The sequence below is a fragment of the Psittacula echo genome, assembly GCF_963264785.1.
Source record: "Psittacula echo genome assembly, chromosome: 18".
Lineage (NCBI taxonomy): Eukaryota > Metazoa > Chordata > Aves > Psittaciformes > Psittacidae > Psittacula > Psittacula echo.
In genome coordinates, this window is record NC_137754.1 from 6729292 (window position 1) to 6751000 (window position 21709).

General features: G+C 51.6%; 1 protein-coding gene across 1 annotated transcript in view; it reads right to left on the minus strand.

Moving 5' to 3' along the window:
- The window catches only part of LOC308228304 (opioid-binding protein/cell adhesion molecule homolog), a gene marked incomplete at both ends in the record, with an annotated part of 96048 nt that overhangs the window by 4885 nt on the left and 69454 nt on the right, over positions 1-21709 (minus strand). The window contains 2 exons of the mRNA XM_080631590.1: positions 343-468; positions 12794-13026. Coding sequence (XP_080487716.1) covers positions 343-468; positions 12794-13026 — 359 coding nt within the window. The remainder of the gene's footprint in view (positions 1-342; positions 469-12793; positions 13027-21709) is intronic.

Consider the following 21709-nt stretch of genomic DNA (forward strand, 5'->3'; position numbering starts at 1 on the left):
GGCAGGGACACCTTCCACTAGAACATGCCACCCAAGGCTCTGTCCAACCTGGCCTTGAACACTGCCAGGGATCTAGCATTCAGCAATTCTTTAGGCAACCCATTCCAGCGCCTCACCATCCTCACTGTAAAGAACTTCTTCCTTAGATCCAAGCTGAACTTCCCCTGTTTCAGTTTGAACCCATCACCCCTTGTCCTATCGCTACAGTCCCTGATAAAGCATCTGGCATCCTTGTAGCCCCCTTCAGATATTGGAGGGCTGCTCTGATGTCTATGGTCCATTCATTCCACGTGAGATCCTGCCTCAGACCCCTCATCCACTGACCCCTGAGCACGGTCTCACCTTTCCCAGAGAGGTGTCTCCACGTGACGGTGGGCTCCGGTCTCCCAAAAGCCAGGCACATGAGGGTGACGCTGCTGCCCTCATTGACAGTGATGTCTGATGAGATGTTCACGATCTGGGGGGGAACTGCAAGACACAAGCAGGAGCAAACCCACTGTCAAACACACCAGGAATACCCATCTTCAAGACCTGCCCCATCACCAGCTGGCTGCATCCACCCCATTGCCCCGTCCAGTCACCAACCCAGTGTATCAGACTGGAGTCCAGCACAGAGGGGTCCCCAGTGCCCAGTGGGGACCAGATACACTGGTTTTCTCCCCAGACACACACATCCAAGATCCCAATATCCAGTTCTTGTTACATCCTGCAACGAGCCTCATATTTTAGCATGTTTATTAAAGAAAGCTGTTTAAATTACTGAGCGTCTGCTCCCTTCAATACCAGCCATGGTGATTTATAGGACTCTATCCCCAGATACTCCATCTAATAAATAACTTGGCAATCTGCACATCCATAAATAACCCGGCCCTGGTAAAAAGCAATTAAAGCCCATTCCCAGACGTCGCTTCCCAGCATTCCAGGCAGTCGGACACAGCTCCCTGGGAGTGACTGAGACCTGACACCACTCCTGCAACACCAGGAATACTGTCCCAATCCCATTCCTAAAGCACACAAGGTGAACAGACCCCAGGTTGCACAGCATCACATACCTGACCCTTGAAACAAGGGTGCTCCCACTGGGAAGAGTCAGAAATCTGCCACAGCCAATACAGACACTGCCTGGAAGGGGACATCAGGGGTGCCCTGTTGTTGTTTAAATCCAGCCAACAACTACGTACTATGCAGCAACTCACTCACCCCTCTTTTTCCCCCTTTCCAAGTGAGAAAGGGAGGAGAATCATAGGAGTGTAATACCCACAGTTGAGATAAGAAGAGTGTTTGTAACTACAGTACAATCATAGAATCACAGGATCAATCAGGTTGGAAAAGAGCTTTAAGCTCATCCAGCCCAACCGCTCCCCAGCACTGCCAAGGCCACCACTAACCCATGGCACTGAGCTGTGTGAACACTTGCAGGGACGGTGACTGCAGCCCTGCCCTGGGCAGCCTGTTCCAATGCCTGAGCACCCTTTGGGGCAGGAATTGTTCCTCAGCTCCATCTAAACCTGCCCTGGTGCAGCTTGAGGCCGGTTCCTCTTGTCCCATCCCTTGTTCCTTGGGAGCAGACCTGGCTCCATCCTCCTCTCAGGCAGTTGTAGGGAGCGATCAGGTCCCCCTGAGCCTTCTCCAGACTGAACCCCCCAGGTCCCTCAGCCGTTCCCCATCACACTTGTGCTCCACTGCCCTTCTCTGGCCCCACTCCAGCACCTCAATGCCCCTCTTGCAGTGAGGGGCCCAGAACTTAACAATATACAATATAAAATAGACAATGTATATAAAATACATTATAATGTATTCTATAATAATAATGATAAGGGAAGTAAACATGGGGACAGAATATAAAGCTAAAAGGGGATAATGCTCCCTCCCAGCTTCTTGTGCCCCTCCTCACTGGCAGAGCACAAGAGCCTGAGAAGTTCTCGGATCAGGGTAAGTACTACTTACTTAGCAACAACTAAAATTCACTGTGTTATCAGCAGCATTCTCAGACTAAATCCAAAGCACAGCACTGTACCAGCTACTGGGAAGCAAGTTAACTCCATTCCAACCTTAACCAGAACACCCTACACCTGCTTCCCCAACCACCTCCCTCAGTGGGACAAGCCACAGTGGGGACGCAGACCAGTCTCTGCAGTCAGATGTGCCCTGCAAGGCAGTAAATTGCCCAACACCTTGACACATGAATACAGAAGTACACAGTCTGTTATAGCAAGGAAGATTGTTTAAGTCCTTCATAGGGGGGAAGCAGCAATCTGGAAATGAAAAGTGTGCACTGCTGGAAAACGTAGTTAACGCTCAGAGCGGTGCCAGTTGACTCTGATGAGCTCTGATGGCCCTTCCTTGCTGGGACTAGGAGATGACGTTATCCCCTATTACCAGCCTCCCTGCACCTCGCCCTGCCAGTTACAGCACCTCAGCAGGTACCAGGAACATCTAAAACCAACCACGTCATCCCAGAGAAGCCCTCCCACTACTGGGCACTTGTCACAATCCTGCAAACCAGCGCTCCTCACAAGCAGTGCTAGACCTGAAGGACAGCATCTGGTGTGACCCCCAGGATGTCTACCCCTGCTCCGCAAGGCAGCCTGGCTGTCTTATGTGTGCTCTTTCCTACAGAAGCCCTAGAGCAGGATGAGGGTGATGCAGGACCAGCAAAATCACAGCCATCGCACTCTCCCTAGGTCACCCCACACCCCTGCTCTACACACCACGCTACCTGAAAGGCTGTGCCAGCCATGGATGACAGAGAATAAAACCCCAAACATAGCACAGACATTATCTTCTGCTCACATCCTTACTCGACCTACGTGCTCCCTGCCAGAGGAAGGCAGGTGCCCCCGGACAGCTAAAACCAACTCCAAACACTCAAGGTGCTGCTTGCTCTGAACAGAGCCAGGCCTGTCCCACTCTGGGCTGTCCCCCAGGACCATCACCATCTGTCTGTCCTCCAGCAATACACTCTTAGGACAGGGCTACTTTCTCCCAGGCTGAAAAAGGGGTCACACATGCAGGGATGGGGGTAAGCTGGAGCTTCCCAGCCCTCTCCTAGCTCACAGTCAGCATCCCTTTCCCATTCCCTAACTCCTAAACCACACGCACAAGGTGACACGCAGAAACAAGTGTTCTGGACACAGATGCGAGCCTCTGCTCCTCCCAGGCACAGAAATACTTTTGCTCCTGTGCAGGAAAATACCACTATCAATACACTCATCAGCCCTAACCCCCTTCCCTTAGCAAAGGATGCTGACACAGTGGGCAGATGCGGCTCAATACCCTGTCATGACAGCGATCGTTGCCTATGAGGTTACCAGGACTTGGAGAAGAACACCTAAAGACCTTGATTACATTTCTATAGATCCTACCAGCCAAGCTGTCGAGGACAATGGCATCTCAAGGGCACACTCCTTTTGCCTTTAGCAGGTTTAACCCCATGGGGTGAGCGGATGGGAGCCAGGCAAATGCAAGGATGCGAGTGCTGGCAGGAGGGATGGATCCAGCACCAAACATGACCGTGCAGCTAAAACCAACCTGCTGTGCCCTGTAAACACCATGAGGTGGGTACAGCCAAAGCACACACAAATCTGCCCTGACAAGCACATCCTGCCACAGCTGCTGTGCCTTGAGATGGGGACCGGTTGGGATCAAGGCTGGGTGCCCCATCCTAATGCTCTCCTGGTCACCAAAGGCCACACATAGCCCTGCTGATATCGCATAGTCCACCAGCACGGTTATGGATGCTGTCCTTATCATTTCCCTACTGACAGCAGGCTTTCCTTGGATTCATTTTGTTTCTTTACATTTACTTGCCCTACATCCCCTACAGAGCAAATACCCATGACTTAAGACAGTAACCCATAGATTCATAGGATCAACCAGGTTGGAAAAGACCTTTAAGATCATCAAGTCAAACCATCATTCTCAGCACTGCCAAGGCCACCACTGACCCATGTCATGGAGGGCCTCATCTACATGTATTTTGAACCCTTGCAGGGACGGTGACTGCAGCCCTGCCCTGGGCAGCCTGTTCCAATGCCTGAGCACCCTCTGGGGCAGGAATTGTTCCTCAGCTCCATCTAAACCTGCCCTGGTGCAGCTTGAGGCCCTTTCCTCTTGTCCCATTACTTGTTACTCTCTGCACTACATATATAAGATAAGAAACAAACATACTAACAACCAGGTGAACATACTAACAAGCAGTGAGAGAAGGTATTAACAAGGTCCTTATCCCCCCTTATTCATACTCCTTCCTTCCTTGTAAAAGGCTACGACTAGAAGCAAACTGAATACAGATTAAATCCCAAGGAATCGGGGAGCAGCCCACAGAGGATTTCCTTGACCCTGCATGGTATTAATCACAAGTAACTTAATGCATAATGTTTGCTAGGCCAAAAAGAATACATTTGTGCTGTAATTTCTTGTTTGCTTGGAAAGCTGGCGAGAGAAATGGAATGTGAAAGCGATGCCACTAAATTCAATAACAATAAGCCTGTGATTTATCTCCTTCCTTTACTGCGCCAAACCTGAACCGCTTGACACGGTTCGCTCTCCATCGGAGCACACAGTGTCCCTGCCCTCGCCTCCTAAACCAGGGGTTGCAAATAGCCAAGTTATCCCTGTGACATTCCCAAAACCAACCAGTCCATGCGCTTCTTCCGGGCACAAGCTCCGCATTTGCTCCACAGCCACCCCATATGGGGACAAAAGCAGCCAGGGAGCTTGGACCTCATGTGCTTCTAACAGACACCCCCATGTGTGCTTAGGTTCAGACACCAACTCAGCAGAGAGCACAGGTCCAGCCCATGCCAATGGCAATCCCTTTTCCCTGCTAAACCACATGGGAAGAGCCAGCACGTCAGGAATCACTGCGTGACCGCTGGTTACATGTGATGCTGATGCACACAACCACATGCGAGCTGAGTCATCTCCCAGCTGCTCCTTACATCGATCCCGACCGGAGCCACTCACTGCGGCCCTGGACTATATTTAGCCACCACATCATTCCTGATGGACGCCTCAGAGTGCAGAGCCTGGCTGAGCACTGCAGCTGACACAAGCACCCTGTGTTCCTCCTCCGCATCCTTGGCTCCTAGTCCATTAAATGAGACCTCTTCCTACACCTTTAGTAGGGTGAGATGACACATGGCTACCTACAGGCTCTACATAATACCAGACGACAAACAATCACCCACCTCTACTCAAGGGACAGGTCCCCACAGAGACTTGCTCTGCCCACAGAAGGGGACGTCCCACCTTGAGCACTCAGTGGAAAGGTGATAGCCTCCACAGACACCACAGTGCCCAGTGCCTTCAGCTCTGCACGAGCCTCCCTGGTGTAAGAGGGATGGAGCCGTCAGAGGAGTCATAGCACAAGGACTCACTAGCTACAGAAACCAGCACAAAGGTGCCAATGATGCTGCAAGCTCTTGTTTGAGGCTGATGCCCTTAAAGAAGAAACGCAGGCATGCAAAGTGCCCCCACATCCCATCTAGCCTGGGGGGAAGTGACTGGGGGCAAGGAGGAGACATGAAGAGTTTGAGCAAAGTTCTGCATCTCAGCAGCAAAGATGATCATCTCCCATCAAACCCGTTCGTGTGACAGCCCAATCTGAGAGGCTCATCCAAAGCTGAGTGTATCAAGATAATGGATTAAGTGCCTCAGTCAACAGGATGGCTTGTGTGAAATGTCCCAGGCAAGCGAGCCATGTGCCACACACCGCCTCACACACAGTCTGGGTGCTTCGTTTGCAAGGGGAGAGCTTAGAAACACAGAAGCAACCAGGATGGAAAACACCTTCAAGATCATTGATTCCAACCATTCCCCATCACTGCCAAGACCACCCATGGCACTGAGGTGTGTGAACACTTGCAGGGACGGTGCCTGCAGCCCTGCCCTGGGCAGCCTGTTCCAATGCCTGAGCACCCTCTGGGGCAGGAATTGTTCCTCAGCTCCATCTAAACCTGCCCTGGTGCAGCTTGAGGCCAGTTCCTCTTGTCCCATCCCTTGTTCCTTGGGAGCAGACCTGGCTCCATCCTCCTGTCAGGCAGTTGTAGGGAGCGATCAGGTGCCCCCTGAGCCTTCTCTTCTCCATGCTGAAAGATCTTCCCTTCCCCTTCTCTAGGCCGTTCCCTTTCACAGCCTTCCCCCAGCAAAACCCACTTTTTGTGCTCCTTTGATGGGACAGGATCATCACAGATTTCAGACACATCGTCTCTGCTGTGCAGACAAGATTTGCCAGCCTGGTTGCTATTCCCTCAGCAACCACATCTCTCCCACATTGGAATGCAACACAAAGGCATCTAAAAGCCAGGGGGGATGCAAAACCCATCCACGTCAGGGACTAAACCCTCACAAGCCATCACAAGAATGAAACGTGGGCATTGACCACCCTATCTTAGGGTCATCTCCCAACTCCTTGCCATCTACCCTTGTGCTCCAGGTTTTTACATGGAGCCAGGGAAATCCATCAGCCCAAACTCCCAATGTTCTACCTACCGTGTAACAACCTGCTGGTATCTTTATGAAGAATTAGGAAGCCAGAGTGCAATAGAATGGGGAAACAACATCTCCAGTTCTCCCGCCTCTTCCCCATGTTCCCTTTTGGCAGTAATTCATCAGCCACCACCCCGTTGTTGTTCCAGCAGCTCCCAATCCCATGGCATGTCCCAGCGGATCCTTTTCCCTGACTTTCAGAAGCCTCGAGAACAGGAGGCCAAGGACTCGCTGGGTGCCCCCCATCCCATCCCTCCTCCATAGCCCCATCTGGATTTCAGGTCCATGTCCTCTTTAAGGTTGTTCCTACCTAGGCAGGACGTGCTGTTTCCTTTCCATTGCTTCCCACTCCCCGTGCCCTCACTCCTTCATAACTCTTTCATTTATCCCCTTTTGATGCTCGGTGTTTTCCTGCTTGTGCACCCTTGCTTCTCCCTTCCCTTTGTTCTACAACTCTCTGAGCTTCTCTATTCATCCTCTTTGGCTTTATTCCCCCTCCAGTTCATTCTTCCTTCAATCTTTGCTATTCCTTCCAGATATTCTCTAGTCTTCCTTTAGCTATAAATTCACTGCTCCATCTTCCTTCTTTGCCTGCCTTTGCCTTCTGGCCCATCCTCTGCTGCTTCAGGGAGGGAAGAATGGTGACATATGGGTCCGGTTGCTCCTTTGGACCCTTTTCCCATCCTAAGACAGGACATTGCTTATCACAAGGATTCCTTTCCATCTGTGCTAGGTGAGACTTGTGGCCATCAGCCACCCCCTTTGGCAACACAAGCATCACTCTCCAAACCCTGTCATACTCTTCAGGGGCCTCAGTGGGGCTCCTTCCCTCTGAGCCCATCACCTCTGGGATTCCTCATCAAACAGCCACAGCCTCAACCTGTATCACTCTGGTTGGGGTCCAGCACCACATCTTACATCCCTTACGTACTCCCAAGCATCCTGTCCTTGCCCTTTCAGCCTCACAGTAGCCAAACAGAGCGGGATGCTGATGAAATGCATCCAGACCTCCAGGTAAGCCTCCAGCACTGCCTCCTTTCTCCTGCTCCCACAAGATCCCATCAGCTCCAGGGTGGAAGCAAGCTCTGCTTCTGGTCCTGCAAACACATGCAAGGGCCTGGATGCCACATCCCATTCTGCTTCCAGCGTTTCCCCATGACCTGCTGGTGTGATGACACCTCGCATGGCACCACTGCATGGTCCAGGGATGTGATGCCCACTCAGATGTCCTCAGAGAACGACATAAAACATGACTTCAGACACTACAGACATGCCACGTTTTGGGCTCTCGCTCCTGCTGGGAAGATGCCTTTCCAGCCTAAGTGGCTTCAAATCACTCGGCTAGACCCAGAGGCAAAAGGATACAGCGCATGTCCAAACATCACTGACCACTTTGCCACCCCACCTGAGGAGAACTTCCATTGCCAAGAGGGGAGAAATCCCACATCTTTGTCACCCTGGCTGAAGATCTCAGCCACCTTCCAGTAATATCTGTGCACTTGTTCCAAAAATGCCAAGAGAGGAGCTCAGGCTCAGAGGACCTGCTCTGAGCCCTAAGCCTTTGGCAACCTCTGTGCAAGGAGCTGCATTCCTCCTGAGACACCCTCTCGCTGCACCCAACAGGATGGAAGGAGTTGCCCTCCCATCCATACCATAGATACAGGTACCATACCGTAACAAGCAGCACATACTGGATGGGCAGGTGAGGAACTCTTTGCTTTGGGCACCATGTGTCACCCAGCAAGACCGAGATGTTCCCTTGCTCCGAGAAGCACCTTTGCAAAGCTTTTCAAGTTCACTAAGTCCTAAGTCCATTAAGTTCTTTAGGTTCTTCCCTGTGAGGGTGCTGAGGCGCTGGCCCAGGGTGCCCAGAGAAGCTGTGGCTGCCCCATCCCTGGCAGTGTTCAAGGCCAGGTTGGACACAGGGGCTTGGAGCAACCTGCTCTAGTGGAAGGGGTCCATGCCCATGGCAGGGGTTGGAACTGGATGAGCTTTAAGGTCCTTGCCAACCCATGATTCTATAAAACCCTCCACTTAAGATGTACGTAACATCCTGCCAGCCCAGCACGTGACATAAAGCAACCGGAATCTACCAACAGCATCACACTGACTGCCCGTCCTCTCTTGTCCTCTCTATCGTGCTTAGATACGGTCATCTTAGACAGTCATCTCTTGTCCTCTGTGATAGCGCTTCTTAGGTAGATCAAAAAACCCCACACCACCTGGTAAGGGGTAAGTATCTCATGAGCAGGGAGCTGAGCCCGCTCTGGAGGTCCCTACCTAGCAAGCATTCCCTTCTCTCCCCTTTTGCTTTCTTCAGGCTGCTTCTGTACTCCACACAGCCCCTCCTCACACCAAGTCTTAAACACCAAGCAGTTAAAATATGTTTTCTAATAAACACTTTCTATGCTTACAGCCTGTTACTGGGTCTTTCCTACAACCTAAGGCAGCTGAGCCTCTCCCTGTGCTTCCTCCACTCACCACACACCCATCAGCCTCCTGGTAAGGTTTTAATAAGTGTCACTGTCTCAGCTCCGGCCTGGATATCAAAGGCAGTGGGATAAAAGTGAGCTTAACTGCAGCCATCCTGAAATCTGCAGTGCCAAGGGGAGCCCGGAGCTCAGTCTACCTCAGAGAAGAGCTCAATGGGGCCATCACGGGGTGGGGAATTTGCCCTGTCAGAGCCTTGAGGAGCTGGTTGTTGTCAGGAAGAAGGCAAAAAGAAAGACTCAGTTTGCTTTGGAGACACTTGGTGAGGAGCTACACGTGGATCAGTGATGCTTTGAGAAGTGACGGATGCAACAAGTGACATGAGACAGCTCTAGAGAAGCATCCTTAGGTGCCCTTGGAACACCATCCACATGACCACAACTTCCCTACTGAAAATGAAGGCCATGGTCCATTGAAAGCCATCCTGGCTCTCAGCATGAGAAAAGCAGCAAACACTGGGATGGGAAAACGGATTGCACCAACCAGCAGCTCCCAGTAACAATGCTGACAGCCAGGAGAGGTTTTAAAGAGGAATCTATGGTGAGTAGGATTAAGGCTGCACAAAGGAGGCTTCTCTATGTAAACCAGCAGCAGAGGACATCTGAGGAATACCAAAGACCACTGTCCAGTAATGATGGACTGTTGCAGTGTTCAGCACAGAAAGCTCCATCATCCAGGGAGCCATGTGGATCTCAAAGCAATGCTATGCTATGCCATGCCACTTCAGCACGTACTCTCTCCTCTCTACAGTGTCTACTACAAGGAGGACGCTGACTACAAAAGCCACAGCTTTAACCAAAACATCGACCCTGGAGTCCACTTTTCAGACTGAAACACACCCCATGTCCTGAAACCAAGGGGGCACGGCTGTATCCTGCCTGTGGTCTACCGTGCTCCACACACTGAAACCACTTTGCAACACAACGCAGTGAGGTCTCCTGGTTGATCCTCGCAAGCTTGTCAGGGTTCATACCAGAGGCAGGAGGCCCCACTTGAGGTCCAAGCCCACACCATCCTCTGCTCAAGCAAACTATAGCAAGAGGAGGATGAGGAGACTCGTTTCACTTTACAATACCTAAAGGGGCTACAAGAAAGCTGGAGAGGGGCTTTGGGCAAGGGCCTGTAGGGACAGGCCAAGGGGAATGGCTTGAACCTGCCCGAGGGGAGACTGAGATGAGCTCTTAGGCAGAAGCTCTTCCCTGTGAGGGTGCTGAGGCGCTGGCACAGGGTGCCCAGAGAAGCTGTGGCTGCCCCATCCCTGGCAGTGTTCAAGGCCAGGTTGGACACAGGGGCTTGGAGCAAGCTGCTTTAATGGGAGGTGATCCTCGATGTTGGAACTTTAAGCTTTAAGGTCCCTTCAACCCAAGCCAGGCTGGGATTCTATGATGCTTCTATGATCTTCTACTTACACGAGATTAAATGCCAGCTCTCTATGCATCCCTAACTCTCCAAAACACACTGGCACGCCACAAACATCACATGTGTTCCTAACAGCTTCCATCCCATCGTCACGAGGTGGCCCCCAAGAAAAAGGAGGAAAAGGGAGACAAAACAAACCCCTTTGGCTTCTTGCCACTTACACTCTTATAAAGCCTTGTTAACAGCCGTTGCTATGATCCAATCCAAGAGATGTATTAATAGCAACACTAAGAGACACATTTACTGTTGACTGCAGCTCCGTGGCAGATTTATCACTGGGTTGCTGGGGGGGAAGGCAGGAGCACCATTAAAACCCAATTGAACACAAAGAGCCAATAGTCCATCCAGCCAACTTCGAGTTTTGCACAACACCGAGAGAAATGAACTGCCCTGAACATGGTCAGAAGGCACGTTTCAGGCACCAAGGACCCGCACTGGAGCTGGAGCAGGGACAGAGAAGGGAAGGATTTGCTGCTTGGGCCACCACCACCATCTACAGGACAGCAAGGTGGCACCTACAGATGGACTTTCACAGCAGCCCCACTTAAGTAAACCCTGTGGCTTGATCTTCATGCATCAAAAGAGAAATAGAGAAGCTTCTCAGCATGGAGCACTTGACCTGTACCTGCATCACCACAGAACCCCAGCTCCTCTCTGCAACGCAGCTGAGAACCACAGTCATTGCTGCACAGAAGCTGTTCAATAGGACGTGCCACATGCCCACACCAGGGAAGAACCTTTCCAGGAACAGTTAGGAGTGCCTCAGCACCAGACAGATGCTCTGGATGCGAAGTATCCCTCGCCTTCATTCATCCAAACCTGGGAAGTGCCTGCACTGCAAGCCCTGCTCTGAAAACGGGACAAGGGGAGCGGGAGCTGCCAGTTCACCTGATTCCATGAGGTGCAAAGCGCTCGGATACTTCCCTGTGTTGACAGGATGGATTAGCATGCATAGAGAGCAGGCAGGATAAACAGATTAAACTTCACAGACACTGCTCACACGCAGCTCAAAAAGGAGGAAAGGCCCAATGAAAGGGGATGCTCCCAGCAGAGCTGAGCTCTGCTCCTGGAATCATACAATCCCAGATGGGTTTGGGTTGGAAAGGACCTTAAAGCTCATCCAGTTCCAACCCCTGCCATGGGCATGGACACCTTCCACTGGAGCAGGTTGCTCCAAGCCCCTGTGTCCAACCTGGCCTTGAACACTGCCAGGGATGGGGCAGCCACAGCTTCTCTGGGCACCCTGTGCCAGCGCCTCAGCACCCTCACAGGGAAGAGCTTCTGCCTTAGATCTAACCTGAACTTCCCCTGTTTCAGTTTGAACCCATCACCCCTCATCCTATCGCTACAGTCCCTGATGCAGACTTCTTCCCAAGGCAAACATTCCCTCTCTCAGTGCTCTCCAACACATTCCTGCTGAGACCAAGCAGGAAAACCCCTTGGCTGGGTGGCCTAAATCAAACCATCAAACCCTGCCTCTTCCAAATGAGAAGGATATATAAATACATACATTTGGGGGGGAGCTTTTCAGAGACATGCCGAGGCTGAGAAATGTTTCAGATTTGCTCATTGCTAAATCAATACCCATCAGCTGTTTGAAATTAAAGGCAAGATTAGGTCCTGGTTTTATACACGCTTTATTGTATTCCGAGAGCTTTCTACTCAGCCAGATAAATCTTCTTTAAGAGGATTAGGAAACTTTCATTATCTTTATCTAACCTGAACTAACACTAACTCTGAAAAATTAATCTAGAGGCCGGACAAAAGCCGGGAGCTGGTGTAAAGCCACAAGGATACAGAGTGGAATCCACCACAGTACTACAGGGCTGCTGGTACCCAGATCCTCCCCAGCAGAGAAACTCTGCTTTGCAACCCAACAGGATCTGCTACACCAACCTCCAAAGCCCTTCGCAGAAGCCCTTCATGGCCATGCAGTGACTTCGAGCCTCTCACGCAATCTGCCTCCTCTCCCAAACACACAGAGCCTCGTGCTTCACTTTCTGCTCTCCTGAAGCATCTTCAGATGCATGCCCAGGAGCCTTGTTGACTGCTTCCCAATGTGCCAAGCCAAGCAACATGGTCCCAAGCAACGGAGACGGGTCAAATTCCCAGCAGGACACACCTGATCCTATTTCAGTCCTTAGGTGAGCTCTACGACACGTGATGGTCACACAACACAGTGAGGCTGAGACGATACAAGTCCATTTCTCAGCATGGCTAGCACTGGTCAACAACCCCATTCCCACACCACTCAATCCATGAAGCAATAGATGTTGGTCTGATTCCTACATCTCCACCACCAAGATGGCACTTCCAAACCCTTCCCAAGTCCATAGAGCTTCCCATATCCAATAGTCAAGGCAGCAACAGCATGAGTCACGTAAACACCTACCTTGCACAATGAGATGGACGCGTGAAGTCTTGGGGTGATTGTCTGTCTGCACGGAGCAGGTGTAGGGACCTTCATCATAGACATCCACATTGTGTATCTTGATGCTGTACTGGGTCTTGGTGTTGGAGAGGATGACCACACGGTTGTCTATAGACCACTTGTCATTGCCGGCATACAGGATGGTGCTGCGGTTCAACCACGCTACCCGTGTTACCCGGTCATCAACAGTACATCTGCAAAGGAAGAGACAAGATGGTCACAAACCTGGAACAGATCCCACAGTGAGCACCCACATTCCCAAAAACCAGACATGAGTGCAACAGGAGCTCCACATCACGTGCAGGCATGGAGATGGCATACGCCATGGCCATGCTACCCTGTCCCCATGTCCCACATCACCACAGAAACGGCAGGTCCACCAAAAAACCATCTTTTTCTTTCATACAGAGCTGGAGAACCAGAGCCAAAAATCCTTTTTGCTTGACCTCCACAAGCTACACAGACTTTCCATACCCGTACAGTCCCAGAATCATTAGGGTTGGAAGGGACCTCTGAAGATCATCCAGTCAAGCCCCTTGCCAAGGCAGGGCCACCTCCCTGGGCAGCCTGTTCCCATGCTCTGCCACTCTAAGTCTGCTCTTCTCCAGACTAACCAGGCCCAGCTCCCACAGTTTCTCCTCATCAGAGAGATGCTCCAGACCCCTGAGCATCCTTGTGGCCTCGCTGGACCCTTTCCAGTAGCTCCTTGTCTTTCTTATACTGAGAAGCCCCAAACCAGACACAGCACTCCAGATGTGGCCTCAATAAGCCTTAGTAGAGGGGGAGGATCTCATCTCAGCCACGTCCACCTCCCCTCCTCAATCTACCCTTGCTCCATACCAAGACTTCCAGATGAAGCTGTCAATGTGCTGCCAGTTCAGCTTGTCAGCATGGCCCTTGAGCCATCCCCAGGGTGACAGATACAACCGCTGCTGGGGCACAGGGGCCACAGTACACACAGGCAGAGGGGAAGAAGAGAAACAGGTGGAGCCAGCGCACAGGGAAGAGAAGAGAACATTTGGACAAGCAGCTGTAAATCCTACAAGTGCCTTGAAAACACAACGCGGTTGTTCCTGTGATTTATTTCCTGCCTGGCTCCCACCCTCCCCGCTCTGAGACGCGGCAGCTCCGGCCCGTGGTGCTGACTTATGCTTGGCAAAGAACAGAGGGAAGGGAAGGGGGAGAAGGGAATTAAAATGTTCCTGCAGAACATTGCTTTTTCATTTCGTCTGATAGATTTTTCTCCATCTTGTTACTTGTGGCCTCTCTGCTGCTGCCACAGCAGCAAAACCACCAAGGATTTGGTTAAATGAAGAGCCCAGCACCTCTCAGGAGCCTCATCTTTCCCAGCCAAGGACCACAGAAAGGAAACTTTCCCCTAGCAAACCATGAAAATCAAGCTTGATGTGAACTTGTGCCAGCAGCCGCATCGCTGCTTTGTGCAGCCAAGATGCTAGGAAAAGGCACCTACAGTCAATCAAAACCTCACGCAAGTCCCTTTCCTCATGCCTGCAAATTCCGAGATGGGCTGGTGGCTTGTCCCTGTCCCCATCCCCACCGCAGCACCTCTCCTGCAGAGGTTTCAGGGTGTTATATGCCTCCCTTGCTGGGACGGCAAAGCGTCACCTCGATCGACATTATAGATCGGGTGGAGGGAAGGGGCGACACTTGGCATGTTTCAGGGTCCCTCCGGGCGCTGGCTTCGGAGCCGCGAGCCATATATCCTCCTGCAAAGGAGTAATGCTCCCCTTGCTGGAGCCGTACATCTCCGCCAGCCGCATCACGGAGGGATGGTGGGAAAGACGGATGGCTTTCCACGCCTGGAATGCCGGGAGCCTGACCGGGCGGCAGACGTGCTCCGGTTCCCGTGGCGGCGCTGGCTCTGCTCCGCCGGAACAAGCAGCATCCTTGTCGGGAAGCGGAGCCCTCCCTTTGTTCAAATTAACTGGGGGAGAGCTAAGCAGAGCCAAGTTAAGTTCGGCCCTGGGGGATTCCAGTCTAGTGGACTATTACTGCTGTCTCACTTCATTATAATGAATAATAAAGAGATACTTACACACGGCTTCTGTAAATTATTCATCGTGTGCACCGAAAAATCAGGGCAGCAATATGTAAAACAGACAACTTGCATGTCTGTGCTCACATAAATAGCCAGGCTACAGCCCTGCGAGGGGCTCTTGGGTTCCCTCATTAGGGGTGAAGCGCATTGACTAGGGTTTAAAGTGAAAGGGATGAGGAGCTCGTGCTGTGACCAAACACGTCCCTGTGTCAGCACCTTTTGGGTGAGCTTCCCAGGGAAATGTGGGTGCTCAGGGGCTGGAGTCACTCATTTTGTATTCACAGCCCCTGTTTTCAGCTCAGATCCCAAGTGCACAGGGATGCCCGTAACATGGGAGGACACACACAAGGAAGGGGGAGGACAGCATCACCCACCCTTACCTATAGCTCCCAGTGACTGGTACCAGCCTCAAAACCACTCGGAGTAAATGGGTAGGAGCAAGGAGGTGAAGGCTCCTTCTCCCCATCCCTCAACCTCCCTCTCTTCAACTGCTGCCACCCCATAACTAACATGGGACTGAATCCCTCCGGCTCTGCTTGCTGAGCATCCTGCTCCTCTCCACCAGAGCTTGGGTTATATCCTGCAGCTACAGAACCAGACAAACCACCCTGCTTCACAACCAGCCGTCCTGTGCCTCCTGGCAAGGCGTCAGAACAGAGCCATCATCCATCAGCTGGCACAGAAAGGATTCAAAGGCAAATACACAACACCCCGAGGTGAGCAACACCCCTCTACCTTCTTTACCTGGCTTGGAGAATGATCCCCATTAGCTGCTAAGCTCCCTCGCCTGCCGAGCCGTCTTTGCTACCTCTTTCCAATTGACCAGGATTATGATAATGTCTTCAGTAAGCAAACAGGTAAAGAGACTTCTGCAAAGTGTTTAGATAAAGCAGACAAGCTCTGACAAAGCTGGAGAATAAAGCAGGCCAGGAGGTTTTCCCTTGAAGGGATCTAATTAAGAACAAAGACAAACCCCCATTAACAGGCTCCTGAAGGCGCCACATCCATCTCCAGAAGAAACCCTGCCTCACGAGTCCGGAAGGGACCAAAGACAATAAAGTGCCTGTCAGATGGGAGGGAAATAAAGCCATCCTGGCTCTGCAGTTCACCTGGAGAAAAACCATCAGCAAGGCAGGGGGGAGATCTTGGGACTGATATTGTCAGCCCAAACCCCGACACCCACCTCATGCCAGTTCTCTTCTACAGGTCTTCTTCATGTGATATCACCCAACACATCTGCTCCTCCATCTCTGTCACACTTAGACCCTCTCTGCCCTTTCTCTTCCCAATACCTCCCCAGTGTACCCAGTTGAAGATCATAGCATCCCAGACTGGTTTGGGTTGGAAAGGGCCTTAGGATCATCTCGTTCCAACCCCGTGCCAGGGACAGGGACACTTTCCGATGGACCAGCTTGCTCCAAGCCCCTGTGTCCAACCTGGCCTTGAGCACTGCCAGGGATGGGGCAGCCACAGCTTCTCTGGGCACCCTGTGCCAGCGCCTCAGCACCCTCACAGGGAAGAGCTTCTGCCTAAGATGCTCTGACCTTGAGCAGAGACTTTTCACCACGTGCAGCCCTTTGGCTGCCTCCCACCATGACCTCTCTCTGCTACAGCAGCCTGTTGGGGTGCCTCAGATGCTGGCAATGCACACAGTGATACATGCGGCCTCCTGGAGATGCCACATACCAAGACCCATCTTGATCCCTTTGCTCAGGGGGGACAAGACCTGCTGGAGAGAAGAGGGCGATGAACCTGAACACAGCGGAACAAGAAGATGCACAAGGGAGGGAGCCGGGGGCACCGGCACAGCGCCGCTTCCCCTCTAATTGTCCCAATTCCTCATCCTTAAATGCTAATGTGAAGTTTGCCAAGGAATTCTTTCACTTAGTGTCAACAATACAAATAACTCCACTGACGCGCTCTTTGTGTTCGGCGGCACAGAGCGATCGGCTCCCTCCTCCTGGATCTATTAGGAGAGACCCCCGTGTCGTTCCCGCAGCAGGGTCCTGCCTGGCCCCATCAATGACACTGACAGCACTTCTCCTATGTGTTGGATGTGCCACCTTCATTCCCTGCTTTTCCCTGTTCCCATCGCAGACCTTTCTATCACTGCTGCTTCAGCCGAGTTATGAGGGCAAAGGCTGGGGCTGCCCTCACCATCTGCCCCATGGTGAGGGAAATACTGTGTCCAACGTCAGCACAAGTTTTCTGGCTCTAGTTTGGAAGGATAAATGGCAGGTGAAGAGTTGGAGGCTTAAAGCAAGTCTTGCAAACCCCTCTCTGCAAGATATCCCAAAGGATGGGATGTTGTCGATGCACAACCCAAGCAGTACAGGAGACCACTTCTCACCCCAAGTGTGGAGCCTTCAGGGTGATGCTCGTGTTTGGATCAACCCCAAACCCTCCCGCTTCCTTATGCAAACCAGCAACGTTCTACTTGTAAATACTTCTACAGCCCTTCAACCCCAAACTGCTTTTCTGTCCTGGAGGCAACGCTTCCTGTCAACATGACAAATGGAGATGCCAAAACCAGTCCCAAACTGGCTGGCTGACCCACTTTTCAGTGGCTAAAATAGCTCACCCGCATCGGGAGCAAAGCCCCTCAGCAGTGACAGGGTGTTGCTTCATCCTGGGAAGTTACCACCCAAAAGAACCTGTCACAGGGGCAGAGGGAACACCCCGGCACCCTTGTCTTTGAGAAGAAACTGTTAATTACAGTTGTCTAATCCTAATGGGATTTCTCCTTTCCTTCTGCTACGCGCACCAGCTATGGAGTTAACAGGCTCCAATCGCCTTTTATTCCAGGAAGCTGGAGCAAAGGCAGCCGAGATTTATTTGTAATCATTGGAAGTAAACACAAAAGAACAGAACCTGGCTGGGCTCCCACTTCGTTAAAGATGCAAATTAGAAGCAGGCCATCAACATGCACCGGCTCTGCTAATCCTCTCCCAACAATGCGACGCGTCACATTAGCTGCGGGGACAATGGCATCTGCAGCGTGTGACGCCGGGTCTTGAACAACAGCTCCTCGAGGGCAGCCCTGTGCCGCCTGCGTTTCCCTCCCTGCCATCCCTGATATTTATTCTCCATGCAGAGGGCGGGAGGCACTTTGTCTTTATTCCCAATCCTTTCCACGGGCACCCTAAGGCACCCGCAGTATCTATTCTCCCACCTCTCACATCCATTCCAGTGCTTGGATATGCGATGCCTCACAACATCCCCACGCCATCCCAGTGCCCTGAGGGCAGAAGGGACCCAGGATGTGCCATTTGGCATCACCCAGCATGACCACCAGTCCTCACTGCTTGGTGATTCCCAACCTGCCACTGCTCCCATGTCTCCCATGGGAAAACAAAGAGTGTGGGATGCTCGGGAAGCTTGGCTACCCTAAACTCTTCTTCTTTGCCCTGTTAACATAGAATGATTAGAGTGGGAAAGGACCTTAAGCTCATCCAGTTCCAGGAACACCTTCCACTAGAGCAGGGTGCTCCAAGCCCCTGTGTCCAACCTGGCCTTGAACACTGCCAGGGATGGGGCAGCCACAGCTTCTCTGGGCACCCTGTGCCAGCACCTCAGCACCCTCACAGGGCAGAGCTTCTCCTTCCATCTAACCTAAATCTCCGCTGTTTCAGTTTGAACCCATTAATCCTTCTCCTACCACTACAGGCCCTTGTCAAAAGCCCCTCTCCAGCATCTTTGTTGGCCTCTTTAGGCACTGGAAGCTGCTCTAAGGTTCCTCTCTGGTAGCAGTTTGCCTGACGCTCCCAAGCACTAGAATAGAAGCTGCTCCCCGTGACAAATCCAAGCCCCAACTGATACATTAGAGGTTGCTAAATATAAAATATCCATCTGCAAAGATAATAAGCCTGCGAGGGCAGGGGCTGTCGAGTTGCTCCATTTCAGATAGTTTAATGGTGTTTTGGTCCATGACTGCAGCTCCCAGACATTAGACTGATAACAAGATGATGAGGAGGGCGGGAGCTGTCTGCGCTCAGCATCCCAAGTCCAGACTTAACACTCTCCGTGCAGCCCTGACATCCATAGGATTTCGGTGGCCTCTGTGACGACCTGAGGGATGCAAAGCATGGCCTGATGCTGGGCTGTGGCTGAGCTGAAGGTGACATTAATCTGGGGAGGGGTCTGCACCCCCTTTGGCCTTGAAGGCCCTGCACCCCATTTTGGGAATCACAGACCCAGGTACCACATTTTCTCCCCAAAGCCATTCATGGGATACTCTGAATTAATGCTCCCCATGGAGAAAATCCAGAAAGCCCAGTCAGCTCTGTTAAAGCAAGATAAGCTTTTCCTTTCTTTCCTAAAGCCCTTCTTCCCCTCCTTATTGCTTTCCCTTCCACCTTGCTGGGACACACGCAGCCCTGACAGCATCATTGGCGATGGGAGGACTGGTGTGATGGGGTGGGATGCTCGGGCACGCTCTGCTCTCAGCTCCCACTTGATCTTCCCATTCTAAGTCCCTTGTTTGGGATACAACTCATCCATATCCGGACAACTCAGGGTCTGCTCAGGAGCCCTCTGCAGCCCCAAGGGAGGTTGGAAGGCATTTGCTTAAGCCCTGATGGCTGACAGCAGTTACCTGCTTGAGAGAAATCTTCATAAGGAAACAGGAGATGGCAGCAAGAGAAATAAAGAGAACTTTGGATAGAGCAAATCAATGGAGGTGCTTATAGAGCAGGTGGCACTTAAATGCTAACATCAGAGTCAGTCAATGCTGGTGGCAACACCTGATCTACCAAATAGAGATGAAAATGAAGGCACCGAGTGGGAGCAGCCAGTCCAGGAAAACTGTGGACAGGGGAAAAGGTGCAGCGAGGCATCTTTCCTTGCCCAAAATAGTACCCAAGTGACAGCACTCTCTCTCCAAAGTTTCCTGCACAGCAGGGCACTGATTTCCATCTTGCTCATGGCCACTGTGGTTTGAAGAAGGCTGGAACATTTCCAGCTCCTCTCCAAAGAGACGACTGATGCCTACCGGCATTTCACATCAAAGGATTGTTACCTGCCCTAGAAAACAGCACAGAGACCCCTCTTCTCACTGCCACATTCCCCTCTCCCTACACTGGGGCTCTGAACTACATCCCAAAAAAGACCCAGTGAGAGACACCCACCAACCCCACCACCACCACTGAAGAATGCTGATTAAGGGCCATGATCCAGCAACATTCCCCCCCTCCAGCACCAGCACAGCCCCACGCCTCAATCAGTGCCCCTGTATGGATTCAATCAGTGCTAATCTAACACAATGCAGCACCTGAGCCCCGACTGATTTCTAGTGTTCTTCAATCAAAAGGAGAAGAACAGTGGAGTTTAGCCCTGACCATGCCTGCAAAGCCAAACCTGGAGCCCTCTACACCTCTGGTGGGGTTTGGAGTTGGATTTTCCCTTCCTATTGCTTTTTCCTAGTTTTTTCATTGAATTTCCAAGCAAGAAGAGACAAAAATAGCCACTCCTTTGTCACACTTAGGCATGTAGTTAACTACTGGTAATTAACACATGGCAATACAAGGCTCCAACCGCTATGATTCAGGCATCCTGATGGGACTGGTGACCATCTACATCTCAGCTGGGCAAGGGGGATGCCTTGATCCTAGGAGAAGGTGGCTGCAGCATCCCACAGTCACAAAAGAAGAAAGGAGGATGACTAAAACTCAGGCCAAGGGCATCTGTGACAGAAGGAGCTCCCGTACACCCTGAGTAAAGAGACTTTACATCTGCCCCTGGCTTGCAGAGAGGGAAAACTGCTCCAGGGTGACAACGCAGCGAGAGGGGTGGCAGAACCCCACAACGGGTCCTTTAGGGAAATGATGGCACTTGGGGCTCTGGATAGAAACGTGCCCACGTCACCATTACGTGTGGTCCTCACGCTCTTGGCCACTGTGTCCAATTGAAGTCAGGAGGAAGGAAAACTCTTCTCCAGACCCCCCAGCAATTCCACTTAAAATATATTTGTCATGAGACACCCAGTTCTATCTCTGCAGCTCTTAAGGGTAATGGAGAGGTTTCAGTCTTTGGAGGATAAGTCTCAGGCTCTTGGCTGCTTGCCCGGGAGGATTATTTTACATCAGGTTGAGTTCTGTAGTAATTATCTTCAAAACAGCTGGACTGCTGGATAAACTCACTGCATCTTAATGCACAATACAAGAGCAAATACAGCAAATTCAACTGCAATGGCAGACAGGCCTGACAGATAGGTGGGAAAACCACTCGGTGGTGGTTCAGACACCGAGGCTCGGGGCTTCTCATGCTTTAGGGGTGAGGAGGCATTTTCTCGTTTGAAATCAATTCAACCTTCCTACAGGGATGGAGCAGAGGGGGAAAGGAGATGCCTGATGAAGATGTTTCACCCTCGAGCACAATGGAGGGGAAAAAAGCACCGTTTTCCTGACCCTTCCAGCTGAAAAACTAAGTGGTGTTTGATCCCAGTTGGAAAACTTGGTGTTTCACAGCGCCCTGAGCCTTCTATAAAAGCCCAAACCTTCCAAACCCTTGGCTTCATGCTGCAATGCCAGTGGGCAGATGTGCAGGGAAGGAGGAGAGGAAAATCAGCTCCCTCCATCCCTACCCCTCATACCTGGGCATCACTTCCAACACCTTATGTACCCCATCACTGCGGGATGCAGCCAGACAAACCGAATCCAAAGCAACTGACCTGGACATGAGCATCCTCACCCCAATCACTAAAGGCAATTAGAAGGGAAGAAAAAAATAGGTGCCTTCAGGCTGGTGCTGCAGATTTAGGTGTGGAATCCTCACAGGCAGAACTAATAACCACTCAAAAGAGGGAATTCTGCTGATGGAAG